Genomic DNA, 21,934 nt, shown 5'->3' on the forward strand with positions numbered 1-21,934 from the left:
ACTGTGACTCTTGCGAATTTGGCGCCCTTCATCCCAGTACCACTCCAAGAACCGTAAGTTCAGCATTGGCTGCAGCATATATTGGGTCGTCAATGAATGGTTGTTTTTGTTATCCATGGAGTCTAGAATCCACTGCCATTTCTCGATGGAAAGATTTCTTCCTAGCAGATCTCGGCTCCGCGAGCGTCCCTGGAGGGTTTCAATATCTACTGCGTCGTACCTACGTACCATATTTCCTATGCCAGGTGGTACAAAGCTATGGTATGGTAAGGGTGATGTATTAGACTACCTAGTTGACTCTAAACCAGGGGCGATCATAATAGATAATTCAAAAAGGAAAGCGAAATACGTAAGAAGCAATAACAATAGGGCGATTAGGTTAAAGGTTCAGAAACCGGTCACCGGATGAAATTCGTCCAAGAAGCTAGAGCCCGATGGAATCACAGCCTTCCTACACGGCTGAAAATACTCGACGATCTGATTCCTCGCGTTCTCTTCTGTGACGAGGGTAGGAGTGGGAGTCCCTTTGGCGGTGTTGATCATTGCTGCTGACAATTGTGGATGACCGTACTGATTCCGGGAGCAAAAAGCCAGCTTTAACAACCATGTCTTTCGATTTGACGGCCATGCGATCGATAACAGAATAGCACAGAACTTCGAAGTTTTGAAAAACAATGGCCTTACTCGACTGGTCTGTTGGCCTTCCAAGGCAAAGCACGGACCCGGACCATCTAGTCGCAGAGGTAAATAGTTCGGTTGTTGTCTATAATAGGGACGCAGTTTGAGATCGAGCCGTCCGATCCCATAGGTATTCTGTACCTATGACTGTTGCGTCCAGAATAGCATTTGGATGTATAGTGCCCTGAAGGAGAAGCCACCTTCCGACGACGGTGTTCATCCGGACTGCGTAGACGTTGGAGCCGGCGAGTGCAGCAGCGTAAGACGCCCATTCCGACACGACTGGATGGCCAGGTGGGCTAACAAGAGCAGGCAGGTTATTATCTGTGATCAGGCTAAGGTCATGGCTATAGCCAGCGGGGTAGGGAATGGTGGGACTAGGATTATCAAAGGTGTAGGAGATTGTGCCGATCTACATGAATAAGTCAGTGTCCTTCGCAGTGAGTAAAGAAAAAGTGAGGGACATACCCGCTTCTTCTCTATTGCTAACCACTCGTCACGGTAACACCAAGAAAGAAAAATTGAATAACCCCGCAAATTCAAGTAGACCAGGAGAGCTCGATATCTCTGGCCTTGGTCATCTCCTTAATGTCATCGAGCAAAAAGTCCGCTCGAGTAAAGCTGGTGATACCTTCCTTCTCAAAGCCCGCAAAAACCATCCCAATAATAACACTCTCAGTGCCCGTTGATGTTCTTCTTTTGTGGCTAACCATTGCTCCGGAATCCCCTCGCGCAGAGAAATGCTCTCCTTTAAGACCAATAATGGAATAATCAAGGGTGATGGCCGTGGTATCAACGCCCTCTTTCATTTTGGCTTCAATGTTGGCAACGGGAAGTCCATTGTAAACCCCAATACTATTCCCAGAGCGATATCCGTGCATGAAAACTTTATCTCCATGCATCTCTAGGCTTTGTAAAATTGAACGCGGGGCGAAACTCTGGGGGATAACACGGGGACTTTGGTCGAATAACTGGAAGGATAAAACAATAGTTAGCGGATAAAAGTCGAATGATGAAGGTGAAAGAGTAGAAGAGAGGGTAAGAATAATCTAATTACTGTTACATACCCTGTTGGATGGCTGGCGAGCAGGAATCAAGTGAACAAGGGCCCAGTCAAGATTGGTAGGATGATTTTTACCATCTTTCCTAAGGCCAAGGTCCTTCTGCTTGAAACCAGAGGCAGAAAAAACGTGTCCAAGCAGTCGATGGCCATTTTCAAAACGATCATGGAGGGTCTGAAGATCGGCTTTTTGCTTGTTGATATCGGACTTGAGGTTTTCATAGCCCCGGCGAGCGTCGCCACTGAGCATTTCGAGTGCATCATCACGTTCAAGTTGCTGGCACATCTGATACTTCTTCTGACCTTCAATTTCTTCAATTACCTCCTCCATCATCGATACTTGTTCTCCGTAAGCAAGTCGAGTTGGGTGATCGACGCCAAGCAGGCGGTAAATATCCGCGTTGGCGGTGGTTGAGGTTGGTAGGATACCATTTTTGTTCCAGTTCTCGATTACTTGGCGGTCATGTCAGTATCACCAGTGCTCGAATATTAAAAGGTACTTACGCTTCTTATCCCCGTCAGAGAGACCAGCAAAGGGGGGCACCACCACATGCCAGCAAGTCAAAGCAAAGGTCCTCCACTCATCAGAGGATGGGTGTTTGAGACTCAGGAAGCATCCCAGAGTGCCACTACTGTCATGGTTTCGAGATGAAGCAATGGACTCGGTTGCCATGGTCCGGCTATCATTCGTCAGAAGTCCTTCGACAAGGCCAGTACTGATCCCTTTGCGGCCCGCCTGATACACCAGCCTATCCATAACAATTTCAACAGCTAGCATTTGGAGACGCCACTTCTTCAGAATAGAAACGACTTTCTCCCGGGTTTCGGTCCAGTCCTGGTTGCGATCGACCAGTATTAACAGGGTTGGTGAACAATCCAGGACCGTGGGCGCTCTGCCACGTCGGAAGCATCCAATGAATCGAATTGAAGTTAGGTCCAATCGAACTAAAAGTTCTTTCAGGAGAGGCTCCCATTCCCAGAACACTTTGTCTTTTTGGAGAACAGGATAAGTATTCACCGGCGTGAAAACCATGGGATCAACAATCTCCACCGAGCAAGAAGCAAGGTCATTGCTAATCAAGAGACCTCGTAGCTCTCTTGCGCACTGGAGCCAAGTGTCATCCACTGTCCCTCTCTTTGCGGGGACGTAAAGAGTCAGGCAGGGATGTGGTTCGGGATCAATAATAGACTGCCTGCCGAAGAAAGAAAACCTGACACCGACACCGTGTTGGTTGAGATGGTACTTGTCGATGATGTTGAGGATTTTCTGCCCAAGTTCCCATCCTTCATCCGTTTCGAGACACGTCAACCGGAATTTAACATGATTTTTGGGGACGACAACGTTCGCTGTAGGAATGGAACACAAATATGGCCCCCCGACGCGAAGATCCTCATTGTGTAGGTTGTCATGGGTCAGTGGGCCTTCATCGTCGCTACTTCCCCAAGAGCGACGCTTGCGTCCATCATCCCCAAGTTTACCGTCCTCATCATTGAAACCTTCACTTTGGCGCTTACTGTTATGTCTCTCGAGAGATTCTGTGTCCGGTAGATCTCCACGCATTCGGATGACCAGAGGAGATGCATATGAGAGCTCATGCTTAGAGCCACGTGAAGCAGATTGCGCGAGTGCAGGTACTGTCGCCATGATTTGATGGAAAATGTTGGTATTTGAAAACAGGCGGTTTGGGGGAGGAAGGTATGGGAAGGTGAGGGGGTGAAATGTGAGAAGTCCAAAAAGGTGAGAAATAAGAGTGAGGATTATGGGTGTCACGGGTAGGGCCGTTCCAGAATGGGATGCGGATGCGTTCCATACATAAGCCGTTCTAATAGCCCTGGAGCCCTGGAGGATGATTTCGGAAGCGTCCTATCATGGAGGTTCCAGGTTCGTCCTTGGTGAGCATAGTGTCTTGGGGAAATATTTAGCAATTCACAATGAAATACGGTGAATTGGTCTCAGCATGCGTATTTTCACCTAGCCAATCGTTAGGTATTCGGTTCGACTGTGTGTGTGAAGGAGAGAGAACTGGAAAGAAAACAAAGAGGAAAGGAACCTTAATACCGGAATAGTGATACCCGTCGTACCTAGGTAGGTACCTAGGTACCCGTGGACCCTTGTCTATCACCCGCCGCCCATAAGGCTGAAACCTTATTTTTTTTTCTGGAGAACTTGCGTTCTTCTTTCTTCCTATATCAACTGTCGTCTCGTCCTGCATCTTCCAATTCCATCACTCCTATCTTCTGCACCGCACTTAACATCGATACCAGCCATTTTCCAACGATGAGCGGTAGTGCCGAGCGTATGGAGGGCGTGCTCAGTGCCGATAAGTCCACCGACGAAGCAATCATCGCCACAGAGATTTTCCCTAAGGAACGTCATAAGCTCCTCCACCAGCTCCGATCGTCGGTCCGGAAGTTCCTCGATAAGGTGATCGACGAACGACAGCTGAAGACCGCAACTGATAAGGTCGAGGGCCAGATGAAACGCTACGATAGTGTCCCAGTCTCAGACCTAACCTTAAAGGAGGTTGAACGGTCTCTTCGGCTCAAATACGACGCCTTTGACCTAGAGATGAAGAGTGTTCAGCCGCTCCCCCCCCCCCCCCCCCCCCACCTCGGTATGTGATATCAGATATAGAGTAGAAGGGGTATATGGCTAATCTACTATAGTCACCACACTAGCTCTTATCGAACGGGCATTTGGTCGCTCGCGACCGAGCGAGGCTAGTACGCGGTGGTTTCTTGACTCTATTACCCTCCACGCGTACACGGCGGCTATTTCAAATCTCACAAATGCCCAGCCGTTAAATATTCAATGCCAGAGGACCTATTCTTTCGGCCCGGTCACTCTCAATCATAAGCGGGTTATTCTCTCAGGAAGAATGGACTACAGTGTCTGGTATGGTGAGAGTGAGGCCTTATGCCTCAATGTCCTCATCGTTGAGGCTAAGGGCGGAGCGAAGTCCAAGGATCCAATCCCCCAACTCATGGGATACATGGGTATGTATCTCGCTATATGTGTCACACCTTTTTTCGGAAAGCTAATTGGTATCGAAGGGTGCATCCACCGGGGACGCAAGAATGACCAGAAGCGCAACTGCGGTGTGTACGGGATGGCGTACACTGGATCAGTTTGGCATTTCTTGGAAATCAGTCACGATTCGAAAGTAAGCTTATATTAGCCAAGAATATAACGTTAGTAACTCGGAATTCTAACATCTACTAGTGGTCAGAATTTGCTGTTGTCGGTCGTCAGACAGCTCTAGAGCAGCCTTTCGGGTTGCTAGTGTGGATGCTACAGAAGGCAGCTGCCATCTCCCCAGCCCATTCAAAAGAGACATCGGCAGAAACGTACGGTGGGGTGGGGTCCGAAGAGATGGATATTGATCTCGTCCTCTGAGATGGGTCTATAATCCTCACCAAGCATCATGAATCGCTACCGACGATCATACACTCCCTCTGCCTCCGAAACCCCTACTCCTACGAAGCCCTGAAACCTCTCATCGATTAAAATACATAACTAGATAGTACCAATAGGGGAACATTGGCCCGCGAGGTCACTTGCTTGCCAAGAATCTTTTTGTTATGGTTTCCCCTACTCAATTGATATCTCTCTCATAGCTCCTCTTAACCAAATATCAATATAATATTAATTGATGAGACAGCTCCTTTCGTATTATCACGCTATCAAGACTTGCCGTGGTGTCGGCTCGAAGGCGCGCAGCGGGCGCGGCCGAAGTTTGCATTCCAGTGGTGGCCACACCACCATAGACTCCAGCGTTGGGCACATTGTCTGGCTGAGTCTGGCCGTGCTGGAGGATCGTACACTTGGCGCCCTTTCCACCGTACATACAGTTGCCACAGCATTTGGGAAATCCTGGCTCATCAACCACCACACACAAAGCAAATATTCCTCGCCCCGCCAAACAGTGGTCACAGCGTACGGATGCCTCACATCCTACCATCTGAATGAAAAGGGCCTCAACATTCTGGATATTGGATCCCAAGTCCTCGTTCCAGCGCTCAGGCCGAAGGCCCATTGTTGATCGGACGACTGGCTCGCGTTTCTTATCCTGGCCCATCAGGAACTTCAAGAAAACCGATTTGACAAGTTCGCCCTCCTTCGCAACGGACCAAGGAAGACGTTCGATGTACTTCGACCAAGGTCCAGCCTCAGGGACTGGGTCGCCTATCTCTTGAGACTAGATGCTACCAGGAGGATGAAGGAGGAAGAATGATACGATATGAATCTATAGAAAGGAGGCTATATATATAACCTCCGAGACTGACAAACACGACAAACCAGGCAAATGCTCAGTCTGCAAACGCTTACCCTGATTGGCTGGATTCGTCGATGGATTGGGTGTCAAATAATCTGGGTCTAGATGAGCTGGCCAAGTGAGGTGTAAAAGTAGAGAGAAGAGGAGAAATAGGAAGAAGCAAAATAATATGGTGCAGATACCATTGAACTGGAAGTGTTCAGCTTCGTTGGGCGGCATACTATTCTTCCTTCTCTCCCCCTCCTGGTACATCCTCTCGTGGCCTTTCAGCCTGCTTCTTGTTTTGTTCTTCTTCTCTCCCATTTCCAAGATTTTCCCTGATACATCTTCCACGTGGCCTTTACTTGTTGATTCTTCTATCCAAACAATCTCAACTGTTCAGTTCTTGTCTCCGCCCATTTTCTTATGAGCAAACCGAGCTTCTGGAACGGCTAGCCCTATCAAGGTACGCTTCGTTGGAGAATGAAACCTGATTTGTCAATTGCTCACCCTCCGGCGTGGGTCAGTCAACGATTTTTCAATCCCTGCCAATGAGATAGACTGGAAAAATCTGGTGCGGAGGGCGCATCTCCAATTACATACAATAAACACACTCCCCGAAGATGTCTGGGCTCTGGCTCTGAGCCATCCCATCAGCAATACCTTATGCTTCGCACATATTCAAAGCTTCTAAGATAGGCCACCCTCTTGCAAACCTGCCATCACAAATATGGTATTACAGATGAGATATTACAGATGAGATATTATAACGGGTACAGGCTACACTTGGTGTATCAGAAGAATAGGCTCGATATGTTCGGGTGATTGAAACGGAGCAATCCATGGACAACTTGAGAGAGGGTACTTTTTTGTGGCCAGGGTCATTTGCTGTGCCACGGATGTTGCAAAAGCAAACTGTTACGGTCCGCGCTATACTCATATTCGTATGCGGCAGTTACCAAACAGAAGTTCCAGGACGACTGCCCAATCCCGGGCATACGTCTGGATGACTAACGGATCCGGGTGCTCGGACCCCTTCAACCTTATTATATAATAGGCGGTGTGTTAGGCGGTCAATCCTTTACTAGGGGTACTTTGCGCAACTGATTTGATACTGCCGGTATATCGGACGGACCCCCTCCGGACCTTCCAAGGTTGGGAAAAGTTAATAAACCTTCCAAGGTTATTAATCCAGTGGAATCTCCAGGGCTTTTTCTACGTTATACTTACCCGGACAATTCAATAGGTATATCAAGGAGAATTGGAGGACTCTTTGTATATATAGTAATATCGACTATATTTTATAAAAGGAGTCACAAATAATAATCGTCGTAAGCTATAGTTGCAATCAAATCCAACTGTGGGGTCCTAATCTTCCCGGTGGATCATTCTGGGCACGTTTTGACCGGGGGACTGATAACCTTAGAAAGTCTATCACTAAAATTTCTGATCTCTTCTCAACCTGATACAGAAGCTTGTCTTTCTTTTCCCTACAGTTGTATATACCTGTCATCCAGACATGGCCTCTCACGACCCTGTCGCTGGTTCTGCTGACCTCTTCACCAATCAAGGTGAGGGTGAAGGTGAAGCTAATCGGGCTGAGCTCAAGAATCAGGATGATGCCGCCTTGCTGGTAAGTGCTGCATCCAGGTCTATAAATCTCAAGCTAACGTAATCTTCTAGCGGACCTTGGGTTACAAGCCGGTAGGTCAACCCATATAGATTAAGATGATCTGTGGTCAGCAACTGAGTCTGAGTCACAAAACAGGTTCTTCATCGGACATACAACTTGTTCGAGAATTTTGCGACCACATTCGGTACGCTTTCGCCTGTCCACCACTTGGTGCATGCATTCATACTGACTTTCGTCTAGCTGCTCTTTACTTTGTCGGTGGTGTTCGCGTTACTTTCAGCACTGGTATTGCCGCCGGTGGAAACCTGGCCTATTGGACTAGTTATGTAGTGACCATGGTGTTCACGTTCATTACTGCTGCTGTTATCGCTGAGGTTTGTTCGGCTTCTCCGTCCGCCGGGTCGATTTACTTGTGGGCCGCCGAAGCTGGTGGGCCTCGATTTGGCCGACTCCTTGGCTTTATTGTCGCCTGGTGGAGTACAACGGCTTGGACGACCTTCTGTGCAAGTATGTTGCGTATCTATTCCCCCAAGACTTGCATGATGGTAATTTGATCATAGGCAACACCCAGGCTGCAGTGAACTACATGCTTTCGGTAAGCTCTCTTTTTTCTTCATTCCCCCAAGAATTAGACTGATTTATCGCTTTTAGGAAATAACCGTATTCAACCTCGATTTCCCATCAGACGTAAGCAGTGTCAAATTCCGTGCAGTCCAGTGGATCTGCACTGAGGTCTTGCTTGCTCTGGCCGCCCTGTTGAACTTTTTGCCTCGTATGTACAAATGTGTAAGTATTGATTGACTGCGTCTGACAGCATTTTAGCTCGATATTTCAGATATGTCTTCTGGTGGTCCGCTGCAGTCGTGATGCTCGACTTTGTCCTGAACCTTATCTGGCTGCCCATTGGCACTGCTCAAACCTGGGGATTCCGTACCACCCATGAGGCCTTTATGACCACATACAACGGTACCGGGGCTCCAGCTGGCTGGAACTGGTGTCTTTCTTATCTTGCTACCGCTGGCATTCTGATTGGATTCGACGCGTCGGGTCACGTTGCGGAAGAAACTAAGAATGCCTCTATCACTGCTGCTCGCGGTATCTTCTGGAGTACCGTCGCCAGTGGGTTCGGTGGTTTGGCTACGATTATTCTTTTCTTGTTCTGCGCGGTTTGTCTCGAGTCCCCATGGATACCACACTTCGAATTTCTGACCTCGTTTTTCTTTAGCCCGACGCCGACACACTTATGGGCTTCGGTTCCCCCCAACCCTTCGTGCCTCTTTACGCCGTGGTTCTAGGCAAGGGCGGCCATATCTTCATGAATATCATTTGCATTTTCGCTCTATGGCTGGTAAGCTATCATCTGTTTGTGTGCGTGGATATTTCACAGCTGACTTTGCTTCTCAGAACACCGCAATTGCCATCATCGCTGCCTCTCGCCTTGTCTTTGCCGTTGCCCGTGATGGTGTACTCCCCTTTGCGGGTTGGGTTTCCCGTGTAAAGAACGGTCAGCCACGGAACGCAGTTATTGTTGTCTGGGCTGTCGCCGCTATAGTCACTTGCTCCATTCTTCCATCCTCCACGGCTTTCACTTCTCTCGTCTCGGCAGCTGGTGTTCCCAGTGCTGCGGCTTACGGTTTGATCTGTTTGGGTCGGCTGCTGTGCACTCCGAAACGGTTCCCGAAGCCGCAGTGGAGTCTCGGCCGCTGGAGTAAGCCGTTCCAGTTCATCGGTGTCTTCTGGAATGGCTGGGTTGTCGCTATCCTGTTCTCGCCCTACGCGTTCCCTGTCACCGCCGAGAACTTGAATTGTACGTTGTTCTTTCTCATATGTTTTTATCCCGCTAACTTCCTGGATAGATGCCCCCATTATCATGGCTGGAGTCACCATTCTGGCATTGATCTCCTACTTCGTGATGCCTGAGAGTGCCTGGCTTCCTCGTGATCGCATCACTCACTTCATTGACAGTAAGGGTGCTGTTGAGACTGTGGATGAAGTCAGCTCCGACCATGGTGAATCGAGCACTGGTCGATGATGGAGGAATGCGGAAGTGTAACTGGGTACCAGTTCCTAGTACCGGGCATATAGTGCCTTAGAGATTGCAGTAGATGGCTTTCGGGCTTTAGACCATATAATGTTTATCTAAGTCTAGCTAATTCAACTTGCTATACTATCATTGTTCCTTGTTCCTGAAATGGGTACATGTGGAGAATCAAGGGCTTATCTTCTCCAACGCCCCCACGTTTTATGATTATGCGGGGGAGAAAGGCTACAGCTTATTAGTATAGATATAGGCTATAGAGATAATAACTCCCACGCACTATAAATTACAAATATCCGGGCGTTTCATCGCAAGGTAGGAATCGTACATAGCCGCTTCCCCTCTTTACTTGGGCATTCTGCCGAGAGTCGGTGCCTTGACTCAACTTGGACTTCCCCTCCTTTCTTTTCTTTCTTTCTGTCTTGTTGCCTTTCTGCTGTGGCTTTTGACACTTTCTAAAACCTTTGTTTTTCTAAAGCTCTTTAGCGTTGTTTCTATTTGCCTTTCAGTCCGGGCTGGATGCGGTACCCTAGTCCTGCTCCCCCTTCCTGGGCCCAATAGGCGTTAGACGAGACAAAAAGCCCCGGCATAACGTGCAGCCTGCAGGGTCACTCGCAATGAGCGTTCCAGCATCGCTGCGGTCAGCCCTGCGGCCGTGTTTTGGGGCGTCCATAGCTCGCGCGGGGAAATCTTTCCTTCCGGTGACGTCGGGTAAGCTTCTCCAAATCGCAGTGTCGGAAGCCAAAGTTGAGCTGTTTTCTGACCACTTTCGTCCAATTAGTCTCTCAAATTCGGCAAGCTACATCTTTCACGTCACAGAATAATCGCCCGTCCATTTGCCAGCCACGATGGCTCTCCATTTCCAAACGAACTGCTACAACCACACCTGAGTCACCTCCCTCCGAGCCGGTATCTACCATCCCTTATTCAGCCTTGACCGTGGGTGTCCCTCTGGAGATCTTTCCGGGTGAACGCCGTGTGGCAATTACCCCACAGAATGTCGCCCTTCTGTTGAAGAAGGGGGTCTCCCGTGTGCTTATCGAACGTGGTGCAGGCGAGCGCGCTCAGCTACTGGATCATGCCTACGAAAAGGCCGGCGCGACAATGGTCGACCGGGATACAGTCTGGTCCCAGAGTGAAATTGTACTGAAGGTCCGCAGCCCCCAGTCGGAGGGACCATTCAATGAAATCCAGGCTTTGCGCAAAGGCTCGACCGTTATCTCTTTCATCTACCCGCTCCAGAACAAGCCCCTCGTCGAGGCACTCGCGGCTCGTGGTGTGACATCCTTTGCAATGGATCGCATCCCGCGAATTTCTCGTGCGCAGACTTTCGATGCCCTTAGCTCCATGGCCAATATTGCAGGTTACAAGGCGGTTCTGGAGGCCTCCAATCACTTCGGTCGCTTCTTGACTGGTCAGGTTACTGCAGCTGGAAAGATTCCCCCCAGTAAAGTCCTCGTTATTGGTGCTGGCGTAGCTGGTTTGAGCGCAATCGCGTCTGCCCGTCGCATGGGTGCTATTGTTCGTGGCTTTGATACCCGCCCTGCTGTGCGCGAGCAGGTCCAGTCTTTAGGCGCTGAGTTCGTCGAGGTTGATTTCCAGGAGGATGGTGCTGGTCAGGGCGGATACGCCAAAGAAATGTCCAAGGAATTTATCGAAGCTGAAATGAAACTGTTCATGGAGCAAGCTAAAGAGGTCGATATCATTATCACCACGGCCCTGATCCCAGGCAGGCCTGCACCGAAGCTCATTACTAAAGAAATGATTGCTGCAATGAAACCCGGCTCTGTTATTGTTGACCTTGCCGCTGAAGCAGGTGGAAATTGCGAAGCTACTGTTCCTGGGGAATTGAGCAGCTACAAGGACGTTACTATCATTGGCTACACGGATCTTCCTTCGCGTCTTCCTACCCAGTCTTCCACGCTATACTCGAACAATATCACCAAGTACCTTCTCTCCATGGCCCCCGAGGAGAAGTCTTTTGGGATCGACTTTAAAGACGAAGTTGTGCGCGGTTCCATCGTGACTCTAAATGGTGAAATAATCCCCCCTGCTGCTCCACCCGCTCCACCCCCAACCCCAAAGCCAGAGGCACAAGCTGTCACAGCGAAGGAGGAAGTTGCTTTGACGCCGTGGCAAAAGGCAACACGCGACGTGACAGCGGTCACAGGTGCAATGGGCACAACCTTGGCTCTAGGAAAGGCAGCCGGTCCAGTATTTATGGGCAACATGATGACCTTCGGACTTGCTGGCCTTGTCGGCTATCGTGCTGTTTGGGGCGTGGCACCTGCGCTCCACTCGCCGCTCATGAGCGTAACCAACGCCATCTCGGGCATGGTCGGCATTGGTGGACTATTCATCATGGGAGGAGGCTATGTGCCGACTACTATCCCAGAATACTTCGGCGCTGCCTCCGTGCTTCTGGCTTTTGTGAATATCTCTGGCGGCTTCGTTGTCACGAAGCGTATGCCAGATATGTTCAAGCGTCCAACCGACCCTCCCGAGTATCCATGGCTGTACGCTGTCCCCGCTGTGGTGTTTGGTGGTGGCTTCATTGCGGCCGCCAGCACTGGCATGTCCGGTCTGGTTCAAGCCGGATATCTCGTCAGCACAATTCTGTGCATGGGCTCAATCTCTAGTCTGGCATCGCAACAAACAGCCCGACGTGGCAATATTTTCGGTATCCTGGGAGTAATCTCCGGTATTCTGGCTTCACTGGCTGCGGTAGGCTTCTCTACTGAGACGCTGACGCAGTTCACTGCTGTTGCTGGAACAGGTGCCTTGATCGGAGGCCTGATCGGCCGTCGCATCACACCAACAGGTCTTCCCCAAACTGTCGCTGCTCTCCACTCGGTAGTGGGATTGGCTGCTGTTCTGACTAGTGCCGGAAGTGTAATGGCCGATATTGGTGATATCACAACTCTGCACCTGACAACAGCGTACATGGGTGTTCTGATTGGTGGTGTTACTTTTACCGGCTCGATCGTCGCTTTCCTGAAATTGGCAGGGCGCATGTCTTCCAAGCCGACGATTCTGCCCGGCCGACACGTTGTCAATTCAACACTATTGGGCGGTAATATGGCAACCATGGGAGCGTTCATTACAATGGCGCCAGGAAGCCCTGCAATCGCAGCCATCTGCCTAGGAACAAGCACCATCCTCAGTTTCCTGAAGGGATACACCACGACAGCAGCCATCGGCGGTGCCGACATGCCGGTCGTCATCACTGTATTGAACGCTTATTCTGGATTCGCCCTTGTGGCCGAAGGCCTGATGCTTGACAATCCACTTCTCACCAGTGTGGGATCCCTGATTGGTGTCAGCGGTTCCATTCTTTCATACATTATGTGCATCAACATGAACCGGTCGCTAACAAATGTCCTGTTCGGCGGAATCTCGAGTCCGGCTGCGCAAAACCAGAAGAAGATCGAGGGCGAGATCAAGCAAAGCAGCATCGATGACACCGTTGAAGCTCTATCCAGCGCTGAGAATGTCATCATTGTAGTTGGCTATGGTATGGCTGTTGCCAAGGCTCAGTATGCTCTTTCGGAGATTGTTCGCTTGCTGCGTGCCCGTGGTGTCAACGTTCGCTTCGCTATTCACCCGGTTGCTGGCCGAATGCCCGGTCAATGCAATGTGCTGCTTGCGGAGGCATCTGTGCCTTATGATAGTAAGACTTTTATGGTTGAAATCTGTGAATTATTCGCTAACAATTGATGCAGTTGTCTTGGAGATGGAAGAGATCAACGAGGATTTCTCGGACACAGATGTCACCCTCGTCATCGGCGCCAATGATACCGTTAACCCAATTGCCATGGAGCCAGACTCCGCCATCTCCGGCATGCCTGTCCTTCATGCGTGGAAGAGTAAGGAGGTTATAGTTATGAAGCGGGGGATGTCCAGCGGATATGGTATGGTCCCTTCTCCGTCATTCCTGATAAATGAAACTAACATTCTTCACAGCGGATGTTCCAAACCCCATGTTCTTTATGCCCGGTACTCGGATGTTATTCGGCGATGCCAAGACCTCTTGCGATGGTAAGTGTCACTTGCGTGAATATCTACTAAAAGAAGATGGTGCTAATTCATTTCGGACAGCCATCAAAGCTGCCCTGGAGGCACGGAAGTAGGCTTCGGCTAGAACTCATTATCCTTTTACGACTGCATGCTATTTTTTGACTTTTTCCTTGCTAATTGCGGAATCTCGTGCCCGAGTGGCTATTTTATCGTTCTATTCCACGCTCTGCTGGATGAATTGCTATTTCGTCATCGGTCTACTTCCCAGTAGGTCGAGTTACTTAACGCACGTGTAATCCTTTTTCATTGAAAGATAAGACATTCTGAATCCTGTAAATGCCCAACTTGGCATTGACATACATAGTGAAGATCTTCATAGTGGAGTACCCGGCCGAATCCCTAGCGGGCGAGTTGAAGTGGGTGCTGAACCGTCCTGTCTCGGATGATCGGGGCAGTGGGTCAAATACACACGGAATTTTCGCATGCCCCTCTATGTTATACGAAGTGGGAGTAGAGTATAGCGCATTCCCCACTCGAGGACGCCGTTCGCCCTTGTTTCTGGAGAAAGCAGCGAATTGACCTGCATCAGGTCAACTCAATTCCAGCCGATCCTCCAGGTTTACGCTGGTACTCGGGGGCTGGTACTCCTCGTGTACTCCTTGCTAAGGTCCTATGCACTGCCAAGGCACGTAATTTCCCTTGGAAAAGATATGATACCGCTTGCGTTTTACCGAAATGACGACAGTAGGGAAGTATGGAGTCTCCTTTTGTATGTTTACAGGGAGATTGATCACCATGTACTCCACATCCGGGGAGTATACAAGTTGAGGATACGTGGTCAATCAGATATAAGATACCTACTAGACTACTTGAATGGAACACGATCAGGTTGTATGAATACATGTAGACACTAATATCAGACTGGGCCAACGCAATAGATGACTCGATAGCTATTTAGCTATGTAACTCAGAACTAACCAGAACAAAAACCACCCAATAATGTTCCCAAATCAGATACCATGCGCCAACCATTAAAGTAGACATTAGCCATCCCAGAATTTGACTCGATTCAGCCCTTGACGAAGTCAAGGACCGTCATACATTAGCTGATCGAAACAGAGGTGAGAGGGAAAGAAGTGAAAACAAATAAACGCCATATACCAAACACCAGAATAAGAACCCAGAAACCAACATCCAAGAGATTCCCCATAAAAACATTACTAGGTCAATATATGTTAAGTACCAGAAAGCAAAAGAAAAACAAGCAAAAAGCAAAAAGCAAAAAGCAAAAAGCAAAAAGCAAAAAGCAAAAAGCAAAAAGCAAAAAGCAAAAAGTGAAGAACCCATCTCAAGCCTTAGCATGCGACTTCTTCCCCAGCTTCAACCCCATAAATCCCCTCCCCGGCAGAACGCTATTATGTCGTGAATGGCGACGCTGGCTAGACTTCCGCACAACGTGGGAGTCAGCACTGGGCAGCGGGGTAGGCTGAGTAGCGACCGAGATCTGCGAAGCAGAGGCGTCGTTAACGCCGACCTCCGAGCGCAGACTACTCAGCGAATGCACGCTGGAGGAAGAGTGTTTCCTCGTCATGCGCCGCATCATAAGTGGCGAGCGGCTTGAGATCATATTCGATACACTGTACGTTGAACCGCTGCGTTTCGAGGAGATATATGGTGGTGGCGAAGAGGTGGATGAGATTGAAGCCGGGCTACAGGCTCTGGTGAGCTGGGAGGGTGTGTCGTTGTAGCTGGGTTTGCTGTCCTCGGCTGAGAAGGGTGTTGAGGGGCGGGAGGTGTAGGTGGGCATGCTGTTGCTGCTTGTGCTGCGCATTGAGGGGGGTCGACGGGTGCGCGGGTTTAGTGGTGGTGGCATTGCTTTGTCTTGGCCTGAGGTTCGGGGTCGTCGGTACTCTTGTGTTGGGACTGTGCGTGGTGGCGCTGGGAAATACAGGACTGAGGGGATTTCGGAGACTCGGTTGATGGTTGCGCTGGGTGCGAACTGTGTATCTTCTTCTAGGGTTTCGGCTGGGGTTGTGGTTGTGGTTGTGGTTGGAGCTGTCGTAGCTGTCTTAGGCGTCGGCTTCATGCTGGCCCTTTTCTCAGATACTCGCGGTGACTTGGTTGCTGAGGCTGACGAGTGTGGCAATGTAAGTCGGCAGCTGTCAGTCCTGACCAGCATTGAGCGGGTGCGGCTGCTTTCGCGGGAGCGGGAATGGCTGGGACGAGATTTGGAGGTCTTGCGCCGTGACCCCAGAGCGTCGATCAAAACCACTGTAGGACGAGTTCGGGGCTCCATGAAGGTCACTTCCTTTGCAACCTGAATGTCTGCCTCCTCTACCGAAAAGACCGATGAGGGTGAGGTAGAGCGAGACCTTGAGCTGGCCGGCTGCGGTGGTTTTGGCCAGACGTATATCGATGGCTGTAGGAAGGTGCTGGATGCCAGTTGTGGCGGAGAATCTGACGGTGGGAGCTCAAGAACCATCTGCTCCTCCGGATCAAACACGTACGTATCTTCGTCAAAGGTGGCATTGCTGTTTCTCTTGATAGTAGCAGAAGAGACAGGCCGGGCCCGTTTGACTGTTGGCGGAGCCAGGGTATCTTCATCCCGGTCAGAATCAGGGTCCATGTGAGAGTGCTCGTCGGCACTGAGATCTGAATCAAAGATTCCGGTTTGTGAGCCCACGGGCGAGGAAAGTAGATCTTGGGCGCCTGTATCGGATTCAGACACAGCCTCCTCGTCTGACTCGTATCTATCTTGGAGGCTATGCCTGCTCAAGCGGTGTAGGCTCAGTGAGGAAGTAGGTTCGAACATGTTCCCGGCAGTGATATGGTTGTAATCGGTAATAGGGCAGAATAGGAAGAGTAGGCGTTCCAAAGAGTAGGCAGTTCTAAAGCAGAAAGGAAAATGCAAACCCCAAGGACTAAGAATACCAAGGTAAAAGGGAGAAGGAGACGTAATGCCAAATATCCCAAAGCTGCAAAGGAGATTCAAAAATCCAGGGCGACCAAAGGGCTCTTTAAGTGGAGAGGGGGACCAAGGAGCTATATACTGTATGCAGATATCATAGGATATCATATATAGTACTCCGTATGAAGGAAGAAGAAAGACATCCAGGGACTTTTGCCACCCTGTACACGTGTAGAACGAAAAATGGAAAGGTTCATTATAATTTCAATATAATCTTTTATTTTTGTTATATTTTTGAATATTTTTTTCTTAGATTTGTACTAAATTTGTACAGCGCGTAAGAAGAAAAGAATTGTGATTGGTGTCTCACCCTTGCAGGACTAAATAGGGCCAGTTTCAGCAGGGGGAGAAAACGCGTTACACTGGATATCGTGGCAGGACGGCTGATTTCAAACTTTCAGAGATAAATAGATTAAAAGGATAAATATCTACTCCGTACATAGAAGAATAATCAGAATCTGATAGATCACCATGAGCTATCCTTGGTCAAGGTCCATGCGCCTAATCCTCCGTTATTCCTTGGACATTTATGCATATCAGGATCTCAGGGGGGGCATGGGATTATGCAGGGCATAGGAAGAATTTTCATATCCAGGGAAGTAGTCCCAACAGACTAAAAGAGCGGGATGTTGAGGGTCCATGTATGAGACATCTGTCCCTGAAAGCACTCCCCCATGTGGACCAAACTACTTAAGCTGAACGGTTTAGATTGGAATGAACGCGCCCACGGGAGAACAAGGAACGGGGAGTTCATGACCAACGAGTGATCGGATCAAATCACATCAGGCGTTTAACAGCTTTGCCAAGTCAATCAGTGGGGCCCAAGTGTATAACTCAAACACACTGAACTCCCTTAGCTTCAAACGGGTGAACGGGTTAACTGGGCAGGTGGATTCTCCTTGCTATGCCAGGAGGTGCTAAATCTTGCAGGTTGGAGGTATATTACCTACATACGTAGTACTACGTAGGGTATTCTTAGGTATTCTTAGGTATTCTTCAGGAATCAGGGGGTTATACATGAACACTGAAGGATCAGAACACGCTTAACATGGGAAAAATGAAAAATTCTCTTCTCCTTACTCTCCTTACATGAACATATCTCGGCGATTTTTCAATCTCACCTGTCATCCATATCTATCATCTGTCCATAATATTACTCCGTACGCTGCGTAATCCGTACAGAGTACCGAGTAGTGTGGAAGATACTAGTGCAGCCACCAGCAAGGACTCAATAATTTCCCACTCTTTTATGCATACACTTTCTGCACGTCAAGCTCTTGACACTTGCTTCAACTGAGTCGACCAACCAGTACTCCATATCCAGTGGGCTCTCTACGCTAGAAGGATCCGGCATAGCTCCGTATACACATCCAACCCGTTTCAAATCCGACCAGGGCCACACCGGCTCTTCATGGGCCGATCTTCACTATTAACGTCGGCCACTACTGCAGGCCCATGCGTTTCCTTTTTCTGTTCTTTTTCAAATTGGCGACCACGCTCCGGCTGCAAAGCCCGGCCCTGCATGTCCGTCCAGTCTCCGAATAAACCACGCGCATGACATCCAAGCAAGGCGCTTGTAACTTTCGAGAATAAACCATATCTCCTGCCTCTGACTTTATCTCTTGTCCTGGTCTATTGAGTTTTACCCAGCCCCATTATATCAATGGCTGGGCTGGCTATCGAGAGATGTGATGGCCACCGCCCTTTCGATCTGGGTGGCTGGATATAACCAGCCTTGCTGCTCGCCTTCTGAGTTCAGGTCCTTTTGGGGGGAGGGAAGTTTCTCTCTGGAGGCTGAGGCTCTGTATGTTTCGTCACGCGACGCGTTGATCGCCTTGCTAACTGGGCACGTCCGGGGAATATCAGATACATCACTTTCGTGGCGTTGTGCCTCGTCGCACAGGCCATGATGACCATCTAAACTCCACCTGGCGGTTCCTGTTCCTGCGTTTCTGTTTCTGCCGTGGCAGTCCAGTATGATACTGCACATTGTGCTGCGGAGGTCAGCATATAAGCTTTATGTTGCCATATCAACAAGTTGGGTATTTGTTGAGCGTCAATGGTGTGGCGAAATGGATTGGTTTGGATGGATAGCCTCGAGATATGGTCTGGCCGAATTGTCTCTCGAGATACAGACTGGGTCCGCATGGGTGATGCATCTTGAATCCCGGTTGTGCTGAAGGTGCTGACAGCATAGGCAATCAATTTTAGAAAGCAAACATGCCTTGCTGACCAGATGCGAGCCATGGACATGGTATCTGACCTGCCGATCCGTCTCTCCCCCAAACACACTATTGCCTAAAGAACAGACATGATTATATTTATCTTGATATTATGAGCTAACGTCTATCAATGGATACTTTGATAACAATAAGGGCGAAAGGTACAATCCCATGGCCTGCCACCGAACGGGGGGTGATAACGACAAACATGAACAGAAGAAGAAAACGACATTATAAAATACAACCATGACGAGACCACTGGGATAGGGTAATCCAACAGCATTGCCCCTGTAGGTTTTTCCGACAAAAGTTCCGGCGCACTCCAAGGCACATACCCCATGCTCGGGCAATGGACCTGGCATCATGAGGTGGTCATTCATTAAACAAATATAGGGACGCATCACCCGAGAGCAGCCACTCTGCCCTGCTGCTTTGTTTGGCCACAAGCACTGGATGAATTTCCAGTGCGATGGCTCATCCTAAGATGATTCAACAATCTTCTCCCAAATCACAAGCTGAAAACATTCAGACGCGACTGTGCTTTGGTTGATTATCTAGGCCTTGCGGGAGCGTGTCACAGGGCCGTTGGAGCGGCCAGTGGACTTGGCGCTGCCGTTCTGGGTACCAGCCGGGGAAGGAATTTCGAAGTTCTTCATGTCGATCAATGATTTCTGGCCAGTGTTGCGGCGGGGACGACCGGTCTTGGCGGTCTTGTTGTAGGTGGCGATGTAGAAGGAGATGAACAGGACCAAGTAGGAGCTGATGATGCCGATACCAGCCAAGGCAGCGAATTCCTCGCCGGCACACTTGCCCATGTTAGGGAGCCACGGGAAGTAGGCAGAGGTGAAGTAGGTGTAGGAAGCGAAGTAGATGAACCCTTGAAACTGTCAGTATCCCATTCCTTGCATGTTTCTGGGGGCTAAATCACTTACCGACGTCAATGACGAACTGGAGGATCTGCAGCATGGTGATGTACTTCTTCCACCAAATGCGAACGCCACGGGCGCTCTGGAAGTAGTACCAGTACATCACGACGTGGACCAGCAGGTTGATGGTGATTGGCACCCACTGCACAGCAGTCACACCGATAAGCTGAGTGTAGCAGAGAAGGGCGGTGGCACCGTGGTGGTAGGTGTGAAGGAAGGTCAATGGCTTCTTCTTGAGGACCAGGAAGACGGTGTCAATGAACTCGACGTATTTGTTGATGTAGTTGAGCTAATCAGGTTGTGAGTTTCCTTCTTCCGGCGGTTCAAGCGCTTCGCAACTTACGTAGTACAGAACGATCAGAGGGCGAGTCCAACCACCCTCCTGGTCACAGATAGTGTAGAAGACTCCGTGTCTCCAGAGGGTGGGGAGCAGCTGCTCAATGAACAAGACCAGCAGGATAGCGCTAACGGTGGTCAAAACGAAGTTGTGAATCATGAACAAGGCGTTAAGCTTGAACGCAGGCAACTTCTTCATGATCTCGCGACCACCGAAAATGACAACGTAGTAGGTGATAAGCATCATTGTAGTCTCCTTCAGGGTGGACAGAGGGGTGACACCCTCGGTGAAGCTAAACTCGCTGGCGGGATACCCCATGACCTTCTCGTAGGCCTGGTCGAAGAGGGGCCACAAGTGCACACCGAAGGGTCGATCGATGGTGGGGACCGAGACATGTTTGAGGATTTCGGACGCCATTGTGGCAGGATTAGGTTGTTCCTCTCAAACGAAGATGGGTTGAAGATAGAGATAGCAAAAGGCAACCTGTTCTTTTGACGGCAGTAATCTGCAGCTAACCGCCAAAACAAGAAAAGCCAAATGAAGGAAAGGAAAGGAATGAAAGGAAAGAAAACCAAAGAAATGAAAGTAGGAAAGGGGGTAAAAAGAAGAGAGGGAAAAGCTGGAGAAATAAGAGAACCATTACTTTTTGCGTCCGGCGCGTCCGTTGAGGGCCCAAAAGGGTTTAGCGTTTAAAAAAGGGGAAGATCAGGTTCCGATCGCATCTCCGGAGTACATGGAGTACTTTGTTCAATATATGAAACGTTGATTACGGAGTAAATAGATCAGATTGAGATTTTATTCATTCTTAATAATAATCCCAGACCATAAAATAACTATAGTTATGTAGTGTTGCTGAATACAATACTGTCCTTGGTGTGAAACTATCACATGCTAGCCTAGCCAAATTCTAATAGTGCAGTATCCATTACAAAGAAGAAATGAACTATATAAAATTGCCGAGGATTATCCAAATTCACTACGGATTATGTCCTATGCACATATCTTCGGAAATTGACGACCTCTGCTCTCGATGGCTAACTCATTAGGTGGATTCCAGTCCCCACCTTAACTATATCCATACCCGAAGCGTCGCATTGAGGTTATATCGAGACATTTCCTATTATTGGGCTACAACTAAATATCATCGAAGTTTGTCATTGCAAGTAGCCTTGGCAGGTATATAGATGCCATTTATGTATACTAGGTTGCCCCAATCCCCGCAGCATAGGATATACATAGAGCATATCCACAGAGTAGACATGTGGATCATAATAAACAATATTTGATCTGTTGTCCATTTTTCTGTCTGGGTAGAAGTGGGAGTATATTCATGGATCTACTCTGTACCTAATTCAAAATCATTAAGATCTTAGATTGCGATGTCGCCACTACTAATACCGTCAATCCCCGTTCTCAACCGAGGTCTATCTAGGTAGGCTCGACAGCCAACACTCATGTATTTAGTCACATTCTCCAGTTTCTGTCGCCTTCTTGGTGTATGTAGTAACAGATTCATAACATCTTGATTAAATTGGGGCCAATTTCTCGAAGAATCATCTAAGTCAGTTCTCTGCGTAGCCATTGGAGAGAAAATATATATTTGAACATCCAATTACCATGATAGTTTGGCTTCGGTGTTTCGGAAAAACCTCTCTAATGTTTAGCCTTATCATATAAAACGTATCAATATAGACATAAGGAATTCAAGAACAATGGGATATCGCATGAACCGACTGCACTCGACGGTCATGACCTTAAGACTCGGCCAATGACACGCATCTCGAAAGTGACAACCATCC

General features: G+C 48.9%; 8 protein-coding genes across 8 annotated transcripts; 3 read left to right on the plus strand and 5 right to left on the minus strand.

Annotated features, from left to right (window-relative positions):
- Window positions 1-1,217: 1,217 nt before the first annotated feature.
- N7525_008386 (uncharacterized protein) lies at window positions 1,218-3,383 on the minus strand (the record flags this gene model as incomplete). Its single annotated transcript, XM_061214378.1, has 3 exons — window positions 1,218-1,649; window positions 1,746-2,191; window positions 2,243-3,383. 3 exons carry the CDS (start codon window positions 3,381-3,383, stop codon window positions 1,218-1,220), a joined length of 2,019 nt encoding a protein of 672 aa, XP_061068809.1.
- A 633-nt stretch (window positions 3,384-4,016) lies between these two features.
- Window positions 4,017-5,135, plus strand: N7525_008387 (uncharacterized protein; the record flags this gene model as incomplete). The annotated part of the gene is made up of 3 exons (XM_002568822.2): window positions 4,017-4,353; window positions 4,406-4,902; window positions 4,962-5,135. The coding sequence occupies 3 exons, from the start codon at window positions 4,017-4,019 to the stop codon at window positions 5,133-5,135; spliced, it is 1,008 nt and encodes a 335-aa protein (XP_002568868.2).
- Window positions 5,136-5,373: 238 nt separating this feature from the next.
- N7525_008388 (DUF3716 domain-containing protein) lies at window positions 5,374-5,817 on the minus strand (the record flags this gene model as incomplete). The annotated part of the gene is made up of 1 exon (XM_002568823.1): window positions 5,374-5,817. One exon carries the CDS (start codon window positions 5,815-5,817, stop codon window positions 5,374-5,376), a length of 444 nt encoding a protein of 147 aa, XP_002568869.1.
- A 1,696-nt stretch (window positions 5,818-7,513) lies between these two features.
- On the plus strand, window positions 7,514-9,659 carry N7525_008389 (putative amino acid permease; the record flags this gene model as incomplete). The annotated part of the gene is made up of 10 exons (XM_002568824.1): window positions 7,514-7,627; window positions 7,678-7,698; window positions 7,763-7,811; window positions 7,868-8,134; window positions 8,188-8,222; window positions 8,279-8,399; window positions 8,450-8,793; window positions 8,853-8,975; window positions 9,032-9,434; window positions 9,484-9,659. 10 exons carry the CDS (start codon window positions 7,514-7,516, stop codon window positions 9,657-9,659), a joined length of 1,653 nt encoding a protein of 550 aa, XP_002568870.1.
- A 623-nt stretch (window positions 9,660-10,282) lies between these two features.
- N7525_008390 (putative nicotinamide nucleotide transhydrogenase) lies at window positions 10,283-13,808 on the plus strand (the record flags this gene model as incomplete). The annotated part of the gene is made up of 5 exons (XM_002568825.2): window positions 10,283-10,376; window positions 10,447-13,335; window positions 13,388-13,576; window positions 13,629-13,703; window positions 13,764-13,808. The coding sequence occupies 5 exons, from the start codon at window positions 10,283-10,285 to the stop codon at window positions 13,793-13,795; spliced, it is 3,279 nt and encodes a 1,092-aa protein (XP_002568871.2). The 3' UTR covers window positions 13,796-13,808.
- Window positions 13,809-15,030: 1,222 nt separating this feature from the next.
- On the minus strand, window positions 15,031-16,494 carry N7525_008391 (uncharacterized protein; the record flags this gene model as incomplete). Its single annotated transcript, XM_002568826.1, has 1 exon — window positions 15,031-16,494. One exon carries the CDS (start codon window positions 16,492-16,494, stop codon window positions 15,031-15,033), a length of 1,464 nt encoding a protein of 487 aa, XP_002568872.1.
- A 1,816-nt stretch (window positions 16,495-18,310) lies between these two features.
- Window positions 18,311-18,640, minus strand: N7525_008392 (uncharacterized protein; the record flags this gene model as incomplete). Its single annotated transcript, XM_002568827.2, has 1 exon — window positions 18,311-18,640. One exon carries the CDS (start codon window positions 18,638-18,640, stop codon window positions 18,311-18,313), a length of 330 nt encoding a protein of 109 aa, XP_002568873.2.
- A 786-nt stretch (window positions 18,641-19,426) lies between these two features.
- On the minus strand, window positions 19,427-20,552 carry N7525_008393 (elongation of very long chain fatty acids protein; the record flags this gene model as incomplete). Its single annotated transcript, XM_002568828.2, has 3 exons — window positions 19,427-19,749; window positions 19,805-20,087; window positions 20,142-20,552. The coding sequence occupies 3 exons, from the start codon at window positions 20,550-20,552 to the stop codon at window positions 19,427-19,429; spliced, it is 1,017 nt and encodes a 338-aa protein (XP_002568874.1).
- Window positions 20,553-21,934: the final 1,382 nt, after the last annotated feature.

The sequence above is a fragment of the Penicillium rubens genome (genome assembly GCF_028828025.1).
Source record: "Penicillium rubens strain IBT 27055 chromosome Unknown utg000003l_segment0_segment0, whole genome shotgun sequence".
NCBI lineage: Eukaryota > Fungi > Ascomycota > Eurotiomycetes > Eurotiales > Aspergillaceae > Penicillium > Penicillium rubens.